This window comes from Macaca mulatta, chromosome 2, assembly GCF_049350105.2.
Source record: "Macaca mulatta isolate MMU2019108-1 chromosome 2, T2T-MMU8v2.0, whole genome shotgun sequence".
Lineage (NCBI taxonomy): Eukaryota > Metazoa > Chordata > Mammalia > Primates > Cercopithecidae > Macaca > Macaca mulatta.
The window spans coordinates 45,523,305-45,536,439 of NC_133407.1; the positions used below are offsets into that span (position 1 = coordinate 45,523,305).

The following is a 13,135-nucleotide window of genomic DNA, read 5'->3' on the forward strand; positions in this document are numbered from 1 at the left end:
AAAATACAGCTGCTCTCTCTAAAACCCCATCTCTATAAATAAATAAATAAATAAATAGATAAATAGCTAGGTGTGGTGGCGCACACCAGTAGACCCAGCTACTCAGGAGGCTAAAGTGGGAAGATCTCTAAGCCCAGGAGTTAGAGGCTTCAATGAGTTATGATCACGCCACTCCATGATCACTGTATGTTGCCTGGACAACAGAGTAAAACTTGGTCTCTAAGAAATATTTAAAATAAAAAATAAAATAAAACTTTTAAAAAGCAAATGGAACAGATTAGATAACTCAGAAATTCGATGACACATCTACAACCATCCAATCTTTGATTAACCTGATGAAAACAAGCAACAGGGAAAGGATTCTCTATTTAATAAATGGTTTGGAGAACTGACTAGCCATATGCAGAAAATTGAAACTGGACCGCTTCCTCATACCATATACAAAAATTAACTCAAGATGGATTAAAGACTTAAATGTGAAACTCAAAACTATAAAAATCCTACAAGAAAATCTAGGCAATCCCTCAGGATATAGGCACAGACAAAGATTCCATCACAAAAATGCCAAAAGCAATTTCAATAAAAGCAAAAATTGACAAATAGGATCTATTTAAACTCAAGAGCTTCTGCACAGTAAAATAAACTATCATCAGAGTGGACAGACAACTTACAGAATGGGAGAAAATCTCTGCAATCTATTCATCTGACAGAGGTCTAATATGCAGAGTCTACAAAGAACTTAAACAAATGTACATGAAAAAAACAACCCCATTAAAAAGTAGGCAAAGGACATAAACAGACTCTTCTCCAAAGAAGACATACATGCAGCCAGCCAACGAACATGAAAAAAAGCTCAACATCACTGGTCAAAACTACAATGAGATACCACCTCACGCCAGTCAGTATGGCTATTATTAAAAAGTCAAAAAACAGACACTGGCAAGGTTTCAGAGAAAAAGGAATGCTTTTATACTGTTGGCGGGAGTGTAAATTAGTTAAACCATTGTGGAAGACAGTGTGGCAATTCCTCGAAGACCCAGAGGCAGAAATACCATTTGACCCAGCAATCCCGCTACTGGGTATATATCCAAAGGAACATAAATCATTCTGTAATAAAGATACATGCACATGTAGGTTCACTGCAGCACCATTTACAATAGTAAAGTTGGCCAGGTGCCTTGGCTCATGCCTGTAATCCTAGCATTTTGGGAGGCTGAGACAGGTGGATTGCTTGAGGTTAGGAGTTCGAGACCAACCTGGCCAACATGGTGACACCTCATCTCTACTAAAAATACAAAAATTAGCCAGGCGTGGTGGCAGGCACCTATAATACCAGTTACTAGGGAGGCTGAGGCAGGAGAATCCCTTGAACCTGGGAGGTGAAGGTTGCATTGAACTGAGATTGTATCATTGCACTGCAGCCTGGACAACAGAGCAAAATTCCATCTCAAAAAAAAAAAAAGCAAAATCATGGAGTTAACCTAAATGTCCATCAATGATAGACTGGATAAAGAAAATGTGGTACATATATACCATGGAATACTATACAGCCACAAAAAGGAACAAGATCATGTCCTTTGCAGGGACATTAATGGAATTGGAAGCCATTATCCTCAGCAAACTAACACAGGAACAGAAAACCAAACACAACACGTTCTCACTTATAAGTAGGAGCTGAATGATGAGAACACATGGACACATTGAGGGAACAACACACACTGGGACCTGTCAGGGGGGTGGAGGAAGGGAGAGTATCACAAATAATAGCTAATGGATGCTGGGCTTATACCTAGGTGATGAGATGACCTGTGCAGCAAACCTCCATGGCACATGTTTACCTATGTAGCAAACCTGTACACACGTAATACACCCCTGAACTTAAAATAAAAGTGAAGAAAAAAGAAAAGCAAGCAAAATAAAACATATATAAATATTCTTCTTTTTTGTAACTCTTAAAAAGTACCGCTGTTGCCTATAATCAAGACAAATGCTCACTCTTACCTGACAAATGGGTTTCTTATACTGGCTGAAAAAATTTTGCAGTTTAACACTTTTAGCTGCAACCAGAGCTCTAATTTCTGTGTATGCTGCTCCAGAGACAGATGCTGACTTGGATAACAAACAATGTAATAAGTGCAAGAGTGCAAAAGGTACCAAATCTCCTTTTGCGGCCCTAAAATTAAAAACAACATACATATGAATACACACACACACACACACACACACACACACACACACACACTTATCTCCAATATCCCAGAAACAAATGGAAATCTAAGAAAACATTCATGTTGACTCACATTTTGTCTATAATTTCACAAATATCATATCACCATTTTTAACAGCAAGCAAATAAAAAACGAGAATGGCCAAAATAAATAAGGAAGAATACAAATGCTGCCAAGTATACCTTCCAATATCCCCTGTTGTAAGAATCAAGGTATCCTTCAGCTCATAATCTCTTGATATTTGGGCATGTGTATATGCTTCCTTCATTCTTAAGACAAAAAGCTAGAACAATAAAATCAACTGGTTAAAGAAATTTTTAGAGCTAGGCTGAAGTAATCTAACTGTTAAGAACAAAAATTATCAACCTCCTTTATAAATCCATCTTCAGAGTCCAAGGATTCCAATATATGCTTGATATTTCCACTAAAAGCCACTCTAACATCTTTGTCTGGATCTTCCATTAAATTTAATAAAGTTCCAAGAACTGCTTTTACATCTGTTTCATCTTCTCTAAAATCAAGATGCTTACAAAGATGATGCAGATTATCTATGAAAGCTGAAGGACAAGAGTATACAATACCTAATTTAACATTAAATGTCAAGGTTGTACTGTAAAAATATTGCCAACAAATAATATGCCACAAAGAATCCTAAGTTCTCTTACAATGTTAATGTTTCATATTTAAGTATGTATAGCACACAAAATCTTAGGAAATTAAAATGAATACTTAGAAATCAAAATTTACTTTATATTTAATAAATGTCACATAGGAGAGAGGGTCTTGCTCTGTCACCCAGGCTAGAGTGCAGTGGCACGATCACAGCTCACTGCAGCATGCAGCCCTGACCTCCCTGGTTCAAGGGATCCTCCCACTTCAGCCTCCCAAGTAGCTGGGACCACAGGTATGCACCACCATGCCTGGCTAATTTTTGTATTTTTTGTAGAGATAGGGCTTCATCATGTTGCCCAGACTGGTCTCGAACACCTGAGCTCAGGCAATCCACCTGTTTTGGCTCTCCCGAAGTGCCGGGGTTAAAGGAGCGAACCACTGCACTTAGCCTGTAAATAATTTAAATCTAAAATAATTTCCAGAATTGTTACAAAATAACAAGTCTCTTTCAGATTTTGTAGACCATTATATGTTACCAAGATAGGCTTAAAAACACATTGCAGGCCAGGAGTGATGGCTCATACCTGTAATCCCAACACTTGGGGAGGCCAAGGTGGGAGGATCACTTGAATCTAGGAGTTCAAGACTAGCCTGGGCAACAAAGTGAGATCCCTCTCTACAAAAAATTTAAAAATCAGCTGGGTGTAGTGGCACATACTATGCTCCCAGCTACTCAAGAGGCTGAGGTGGGAGGAGGTCAAGGCTGCAGGCTGCAGTGAGCCGTGACCATGCCACTGCACTCCAGCCTGGGTGACAGAGCAAGACCCTGTCTCTTAAAAAAAAAAAAAGAAAGAAAGAAAGGCCAGGCATGGTGGCTCATGCCTGTAATCCCAGTAATTTGGGAGGCCAGGGCAGGTGGATCACCTGAGGTAAGCGGTTGGAGACCAGCCTGACCAACATGGTGAAACCCCATCTCTACTAAAAATGCAAAAATTTGCCCGGCATGGTGGTACACGCCTGTAATCCCAGCTACTCCGGAGGCTGAGGCAAGAGAATTGCCTGAACCCAGGAGGTGGAGGTTGCAGTGAGCCAAGATCGCGCCATTGTACTCCAGCCTGGGCAACAAGAGTAAAACTCCGTCTCAGAAAAAGGAAAAAAAAAAAAGAAAAGAAAAGAAAAGCACATTTCTAAGGGGGATCTTAGCTTTATTGTTAACCTTACATTACAAGATTTAGGGAGTACTTTCTATTGCTTTGAAAACTTGAGAACAAGTTTCAACTTACTACCTAAACAAATGGATCTTCTAAGTATTTGTATAAATCTCATGCTTCGTAAAAACTTATACTCCATTACCACTGGAAAGTGGCCAAGAAGATACACTCTATAGTCCTCAGCTGGGCAAAGTAATCTATTTGAAGTTCTCAAAGTCCAATGTGTCCAACAGGGGACACATTAAGAAGGTCTCTGGTATCACTAAAGAAGATATAGAATATTGAATCTTACAATATTGAAACGACCATAGGTATGCCCCATTTAGGCTGTCAAATCACAAAAGTATTCAAAAAAATCCCAAAATCACCTCTCCTATAGGTTCTGTGATGTGATCTAATACCAGTTATCTCATTTATAACTAATCAATACTGAGCGCTGAATCTATAAAGCAAGTAACTTTCTGTAATTTTTCAAGGCGTCAGCCTAATTCTTTTACTGATTTGAAAAGCAGGGTTTAAATAGGTTTTAAAATATTAAATAAGTCATAATCACTCACCAAGTTTTACTGCACTAGGTGTTTTCTTTTTTAGTAGGAAAAGGAATGGCTTGCAAACAGACACTTTTAGTTGAGAAGATGAACATTCATGTTGAGAAGTGGCTTTCAAGTTCCTACAGAAGAGGTCCACATGTTCATGTTCAGAGAAAGGTTCTGTTAAAGAGCTTGTCAGATAAAACATGCCATGAAGGGTACAGACAAGTTGACCAAGTATAGAAGCAAATTCTTTCTTGATAATGTCAGAATCATCTTTGACTTTATCTCTGGGGAAAAAAAAAGAAAAAGTACTAAACTTTCTTGCCTAATTTTGTGGTCTAAATAGTCTTGCTTAATTTGGGACAAAAGTACTGGTAAAACAAAGCCTAGAAGGAAAAAATGTTAAATTCTAAAACTAAAAGCAACATTTGCTTTACATATTCAACAATAAACATAACCCTGCATATATAGCCAGAGAATTATGATCTTTCCAATAGAGTGATATATTCAAATTAAAATCTTAGTACATACATTAGAATCTTGGGAACTCTGTTACAAGAATTCTGCTGCTGCAATAAGATAAAAAATCCACTAACACAACTAGCCCGGATTACTTCATGGGAGCTCTGCAGGGCCCAGTTGTAAACTGCTGTTCTCCATTCAAGGAATATTCTTCTTGGAAACAGAGTCAGAAGAAACACACATCGTGACTGTGCCTGTGGTGCTGAAAAAATTAAGTCTGTTAAACATGATTTCTACTAATGTTAATTTTATGTATACACATATACATATGTAACATTTGTGTATATATAAAAAAAGTCAAGTAACATTTAAAATACATTTAATACCTAATTTAATTAAAAGCTCCTTTTCAGAAAATAAAGTGCACTGAAAAAGGTCTATACACAACCTTACTAAATAATCAAGGAAATGCAAATTGAAAATCATACCTACCAGATAAGAAAAAGAAAAAAGTTTTATAACTCCATGACATTTTTTATTTTCTAGATAGCAAAAATTTTAAAGTCAGCTAAGTGTCAGTGAGGATGTGGAACTCATACTCTGCTAACAGGAGTGTAAACTGGCATATCTTTGGAGAACAATACAGCAGAATAGAGGTGAAGATGTGCAAACTCTATAACCCAACAATACTACTCTTACGTAGGTAAAAACGTTAAAAAGTGCTTCTCAAACTTTAATATGGATATGAATCACCTATCTTGTTAAAATGTAGATTCTGATTCAGTAGGTCTGGGTGGAGCATAAGATTCTCCATTTCTTTATTTTATTTTATTTTTTTTTAAATGTGCTCTCTCAGCAGAATCAAAGATGCTCCATTTCTAACAAGTCCCTAAATGGTGGCGATGCTACTGGTCTGTGGACCATACTTTTCAAACAGCAAGGCCTTAGAATGACTAAAGAATCATTTATAAAAATATTCATTTAAATGTTGCATGTAATTGTGAAAAGTTGGAAACAACGTGATTGTCCACCAATAGGAGGTCTGATAGTGTCTATCCATACATTTGGCTACTATTCGGAAGTTTAAATAAAAACTAGAGTTACCCATATCACCAAGGATAAGTCTCATAAAGATAATGTTGACCAACAAAATGTAAGCTGTAAGAAGCAAAACAATTTCTTTTATTATTTACAAATAAACACATATATAGTAAAAGTAATAGAACATTCAACAGAACAATCAACACCAAATTCACAACAGTAGTAATCTCTGGGGGAAAAAAATGAGGGGAATGAAATCATAGAGGAACAAAGGGCTTCCATCATATCTCTAATATTTTTATTTCCTTTTTAAAAAAAATTTCATGAAGAGAGGGAAGGGTGAAGAGAAATTGACTTTAAAGGGCTATGATGTTTTTATTTCTTTTTTCTTTTTTTTGAGACAGAGTCTCACTCTGTTGCCCAGGCTGGAGTGCAGTGGCGCAATCTTGGCTCACTGAAACCTCTGCCTCCTGGATTCAAGAGATTCTTGTATCTCAGCCTCCCTAGTAGCTAGGACTACAGGCACAAGCCACCATGCCTGGCTAATTTTTGTATTTTTAGAAGAGATGAGGTTTTGCCATGTTGGCCAGGCTGGGCTCAAGCTCCTGACCTCAAGTGATCCACATACCTTGGCCTCCCAAAGTGTTGGGATTACAGGCGTGAGCCACCGTGCCTGGCCTAATGTTTTTATTTCTTAAACTGAGAAGTTGGTATAAGAATTTTTGGTATATTGTTCTTCTTTTTAAAATATTTCTCAAATACTTCCTAATCTTATTAAATGAAGATAATGACACGTGAGGATACATTGCAAATGTTTTACAAAAAGAAAGGAAATGGGATATGTGGGTCAGGATTTTATGTGTTACTTTTTATATATCTAACCCCTTTCTGAATTATTAAAAATATAACTGCTCTTTTAATTATTGAAAAAAATTTAAATAAGTCTTAGAAGTCCTATATAGAGGTGAGTTAAAACAAACCACACAAAGCCGGGCATGGTGGCTCACGCCTGTAATCCTAGCACTTTAGAAGGTTGAGGCAAGTGGATCACTTGAGGTCAGGAGTTCGAAACCAGCCTGGCCAACATGGTGAAACCCCACCTCTACTAAAAATACAAAAATTATCTGGGTGTGGTGGTGCACACCTGTAATCCCAGCTACTCAGGAGGCTGAGGTAGGAAAATTTGCAGCAAGCCAAGATTGCGCCACTGCACTCCAGCAAGGATGACAGAGTAAGACTGTGTCTCAAAAATAAATAAATAAATAAAACAAACCACACACAAACATATTCTTGTGAGCACTTACAATAGCTATCTGAAATCCTATGGCTTAATGTTAGAAGATTAGTGGCAAATGTGGTTAACTTTAAACTGCCATCATCAGAATGGGAATAAATCCATGGAAGTGAGAGCATTCCACATAAATCTTCCAGGATATGATCTTCAAATGAACTGTTTACTACAGAAGCACAAAATAAGTCATTAATTATAACTTTTCCTTAATCATATCTCTTTTAAACAAAAATAAAGACATTTGAAATACCAAATACTGTTATAATGATCATTCGATAAGAAGAAAATTCTTAACACAGAGATCCATAAATGATGGTCTGAGGTCTGTGAACCCAAAGAAATTAAATGTGACTTTATAAAAACATGTATCTGTGCCTTTTTTAAAGAAGAACCACAGCATTCCTCAAACTCCCAAATCAAAAAACTTTAAAGTTATAAATAATTTCTATTGACTAAAGAATCAAAATATTACGCACATAAACTGGCAACTCAGAAATTGACAAATTTAATAGAACTGAAATCAAGAACAAACTTCTGGGTATTCCATGCACTTAGGCTTCAGGCAAAAAAGAAAGCGTATTTCTATACTGATTATCTTTAAAGGTTATTCTGATCTATTGCTTATTTGTACTCACCTTGCATATAAATCAAAGCATCATAAATTTTCACCACCTTATCAATGGTTGCCTCCAGGTCTGGTTTCTGAACAGTTTCTAACAAACTTCTACAGCTCTTAAGCACTTTTGTGTAAAAATCCAATGACATCCAAGTTATCACTACAGAAGGTTTCTTCTTGGATTTGTGTTGACAGTCCTTGAAAGTAGGGCTGCAGTAAGTACATTTTATTAAAGACATTGGAATTAAGACGAATTTTGTTATAGTCAAACGTAAAATTGTAGTAAAGCCAAAAGAAATTGTGAGTACAAAATTTACAACAATTTAAATATGCAAATCAAGTAATCATTATTTTAAATTTAATCTATTTATGTCAGCTTAAATCACCCTTAGGATTTGGGAACTAAAATTACTTTGGGAGGCTGACATGGGAGGATCACTTGAGCCCAGGAGTTTGAGAACAGCCAGGACAATACAGGGAAACCCATCTCTACAAAAAAAATTTTTTTTAATTAGGGTATGGCGGCGTATGCCTATAGTCCCAGCTACTTTGGAGGCTCACTTGAGCCCCGTACGGAGATCAAGGCTGTAGTGAGCCATGATCATGCCACCGTACACCAGCCTGGGAGACAAAGCGAGACCCTGTCTCCAAAAGCCAAACACTGGGTTTTTGAGTTGTACACAAATGTGTTCTGGTACTTTCTAACCATGCGTCCCCAAGAAAGTCAGTTTTGGCTTCAGATAAAAAAGAGCCTCAGTTTCTCTGAGTGTCAATTTCTAATTTTTAAAATGGGCATAACAGCATTTACCTTAGAGGACTACTGTAAATATTAACTAAGATATATACAGTGCTTAGCACTGTGCCTAGCATTTGACTCAATAGAAAATAAATTTCTTAACTACTTCAGTGAAAAGTTTGTGTTCTAAGGTCACATGATTCAAGTGAATAATGAGTAAACAGTAAATCCAAGTTCATTACAGGAAACCCAACCCCAAGAAACAAGAAGTTTGTTTTACCAGTTCATGTTTTGATGAGAACAATGAACAGTACACAGAGCAGTCAGTTGTAAGACAACAGCGATTCCTTCTAACATCTCAATAACAGGATTCTTTAGGCCACTGTATTCAAGGGAAATCTGAAGGGATTCAGCTTTCTGTTTCAGTGCACTCCATAATACGCTCTTTTGGTTCATGTTCACATGTTTAATTCTATAATTATGAATACAGTAGAGAGATATTCTTATGCAATATAAATTTGGTTAAAACATGAAACATCTTTAGAATAAAACATACTATGTAATATCAACTATTGAAATTCATATTAAGATTTAAAACAATTAAAACAATGTTCAGAACTGAAATATAGCAATTATTTAGCTACTTTATAAAAACTGTTTGTTAACATTTTAAAAATTGCTAATAGATGCACAGTCTCAAAGATTTTTCACCTATTAAAAAGTTAAATTAGATAAGCATGTAAAAACATGCAAACTAACTATATTTAACCATGAAATGTTTTATACTACTGACAGTCTACAAGAATTATTAAAATATTTTAAGCACTCCCTTGGCTACATTTAGAAAGATGTTCTTTGTGTATTTAAATCAAAGCACTTAACTAATAAGTTGATTTTTAAAAGTGAACAAAGTTTTATTTAATGGTTAAATACAAACTGAATGAAGGTCATCATACTCCTCAGTCTGTTTTGGTGCTCTTTTAGAAGGGTTTAGAGATGAGCTGAGACGACGCCTTTTGGGTGATATTCCATCACTATTACTGCTGAGGTTTTCCTGTTGAGTTTGGCATTGAATCTCCTCAATGATTTCCATACTTTCCACTTTCAAAGCTGCATAAAGTGGGCCCAACAAGTACTGAGAAAATAAAAAATAATTTCCAGAAATATTCCTTAGAAAATATATTTATATTATTCATAGGTAGCAAGAATGTATTAGATGTTAGTCAGATGTTTTCTAGTGAAACTACTTTTAGAGTCTCATAAAACAAAACAAACATCTAAATTGATCTATATTATTTAAGTCTATATATAGACTATGGTTCTATAGTCTCAGAAGGTTTAAGACAAATCCTTCTCTCTATATCCTGTTTTTCCTCTTACCAAAATGCTATAAATTTTAATTCCCTTATAAAAAATGTTGTAAGGGAATTACCAACTTTTTTCATGTAACAAATCCAGCAAGATTAATAAATTAAAATATTTAATCAAGTTACTGCATCTCTGATGATTTTATTGTATTTCCTGACTCCCACAGTCCAACCAGAAAAAAGCACATAATTTGGCATGATTAATCATTCATAGGTTTTCTAAAAGTGATTGATTATAACTTGTCAGACACAAAATCTATTTGAGTGATCAAAGCTTCTGCAATTAAGTTGATAACTGCCCCCTTTTAATTAATAATGCAACAAATACATTTACACATCACAGATTCTACTTAGAAACATTCTACTCCATTGGCAGTTCATTACCAACTTAAATAACAAATCCTTCTGAAATCAAAGTAAAAGTCCATAACAGTGAGCCAGACTACACAATGAAAATCATTATGTTCCAAATATAAATTACTATTAAAGATATTCCATTTCCTTATTATTACATTTTGCACATATGTATACAATTAAATGATGAACAAAATACATACTTAACAAGTAACCTGAAAAATTACTTACCTCTGCATCTACCTGAATTCCAAGCACATCCAAAAGAGCTTTACAAATATTTGTCACATAGACCTTCCTGACTTGTAAAGCAGATTCATACCCAGCTGGCACAAATTTAAGAAAATACTGCAGTAAATGGCACAAAGCTGCTTTTAGCAAATCAGACTTAAGCCGCATGAGCACACCATCTTCAAACATGACACAGAGTTTTTCCAGCAGCATATTTAAATAGACAGGTTCAATATTTCTATAAGCTTCTGCTTCAAAGGGAAATAGTGTCTTTATCAGCTTTGATAATGGCTCTTCATAGAGTTTCAATTGGTCAGTATCCATTTCTACAAGGTGTTTTAATAATTCCAAAAATGAGCTGAAAAAAGTGCTAGCTGGTTGTGCTGGTAGTCCTCCAAGCTGAAAAAGTTCAGTTAAAAAGCTAATTGCTAGTGATTTAATTTTTGGACTACCATACTCTAGCAGTACACAACCTATCTGCCAAAGTAAGAGTTCTTGCCTTCTAAAAAACACAATTGCAATAATACGAGTAAGAACCGTTAATAAAGTGACTTCAATAAATTCTAAATTTTGCATACTTATCAACCGCAAAGGAGCTGATTGTAAATATCCCATGTGTTCATCTAATTGACTTAAAAATCGGCTAATGACCACTGGCCATTCCACAGCATGACCCATCACATTTCTTCTATGGAGGTAAACCAAGTCTTCAAAAAGTTGTAATAATTCTTTCGTGAGTACCCCAAAAATAGCAGGACTCTTGCTTTTAAAAAGAAATAATAATGAACAGATGACTTCACAGATTTTCTTGTGTAACAAATGACAGGAGGGAGTTGCTGCAATCCGCAGAAGTCTTGTTATGATCCAATTACTGAATTCTTTGAAATAAACAAAAAAGATATTAAATAAACAAGTATATCTGAAGTGCTAATTCATTTGCTAAATCCCTGACGATTGACTTTTAAAGAATAAACTTCACTAACAAAAGAGTGTAAAACATTCCTTTCACAGTGGAAACATAATAGTTTAGAACACAGACATACCCAGTTTTATTGCATGTTGCAGATGCTGCATTTGTCACAAATTGAAGGTTGTGGTAACTCTGCATCAAGCAAGTATATCAGTGCCATTTTTCCAACAGCATGTGGTCACTTCATGTCTCTGTATCCCATTTTGGTAATTCTCACAATATTTCAAACACTTTCATTATTATCATATCTGTTATGGTGATCTATGATCAGTGATGTTTGATGTTGCTATTGTAATTGTTTGGAGCTGTCATGAACCACATCAATATAAGGTGGCAAACTTAATAGATAAATGTATGCGTTCTGACTGGCCCACCGACCAGCAGTTCCCCATCTCTCTCCCTCTCCTTGTGTCTCCCTATTCCCTGAGACACAGTATTGAAATTAGGTCAATTAATAACCCTTACAATGGCCTCTAAGTGTTCAAATGAAAGAAAGAGTCGCACATCTTTCACTTCAAATCAAAAGCTAGAAATGATTAAGCCTACTGAGGAAGGCATGTTGAAAGCCAAGACAGGTTGAAAGCTAGGCCTCTTTCACCAAACAACCAACCTGTTCAAGAAAAAGTTTCTGGACGAAATTAAAAGTGCTACTCCACTGAACACACCATTGATGAGAAAGTGAAGCAGCCTTATTGCTGGTATGGAGAAAGTTTTCATAGTCTGAATAGAAGATCAAATCATTAAAAGATGAGGAAATTTCCAGTAGGAAAAAAAGATCAAACCAGCCACAACATTCCCTTAAGCCAAAGCCTAATCCAGAGAAAGGCCCTCAACACCAAGGCAAGACCCTCCACCAGCACAAATATTACAACTTGCTGAAGGATCATATAATCGTTAGCATTTTTTAGCAATAAAGTATTTTTAATTGTTTTTTAGACATAATGCTATTCCACACTTAATATACAATGTAAACATAACATATATGCACTGGGAAACCAAAAAATTCACATGACTTACTTCATTGCAATATTCACTTTATTGTGGTGGTCTGGAACTGAACCCACAATATTTCTGAGGTATGCCTGTACCAACTTTGGAGTCAAAAAGACAAGGCCCTAGCTTTCCACTTACTAATTGTATAAACTTTTCATTTCTCTGAACCTTTGTAATTTCATGTATGAAAGGAGAATAATGCTATCTATGTTATGGGTTACTGTGAGGACCAAATAAGACAATGTACATGAAATAGCACAGTTCCAAAGTAAAATAAATGTTCAATAAAGGGTAGCTATTATCATTCCTTCAACTAAAATTTGAGTGGTGACTCTGTCTCAGGTACACAAGAATAAATCAGTCATAGTCCTGTCCTCATGAATCGCACAGTACAGTTTGAGCTTTTTGACTGCAACAAAGAAATAACATTTTATATCACGACCCAGTACATATACATGCATTTTAAATATTTAAAATAAAAGGCTTATGA

General features: G+C 35.7%; 1 protein-coding gene across 2 annotated transcripts in view; it reads right to left on the reverse strand.

Moving 5' to 3' along the window:
- ATR (ATR serine/threonine kinase) overlaps positions 1 to 13,135 on the reverse strand; it is a 121,643-nt gene that overhangs the window by 94,622 nt on the left and 13,886 nt on the right. For both annotated transcript variants that reach the window (XM_015131992.3, XM_015131991.3), the window contains exons 4-13: positions 10,683 to 11,560; positions 9,687 to 9,865; positions 9,011 to 9,202; positions 8,014 to 8,204; positions 7,392 to 7,544; positions 5,116 to 5,308; positions 4,609 to 4,871; positions 2,595 to 2,785; positions 2,411 to 2,511; positions 2,002 to 2,173 (exon numbers count right to left, since the gene is read on the reverse strand). In XM_015131992.3, the coding sequence (XP_014987478.3) occupies positions 2,002 to 2,173; positions 2,411 to 2,511; positions 2,595 to 2,785; positions 4,609 to 4,871; positions 5,116 to 5,308; positions 7,392 to 7,544; positions 8,014 to 8,204; positions 9,011 to 9,202; positions 9,687 to 9,865; positions 10,683 to 11,560 (2,513 nt within the window). The remainder of the gene's footprint in view (positions 1 to 2,001; positions 2,174 to 2,410; positions 2,512 to 2,594; positions 2,786 to 4,608; positions 4,872 to 5,115; positions 5,309 to 7,391; positions 7,545 to 8,013; positions 8,205 to 9,010; positions 9,203 to 9,686; positions 9,866 to 10,682; positions 11,561 to 13,135) is intronic.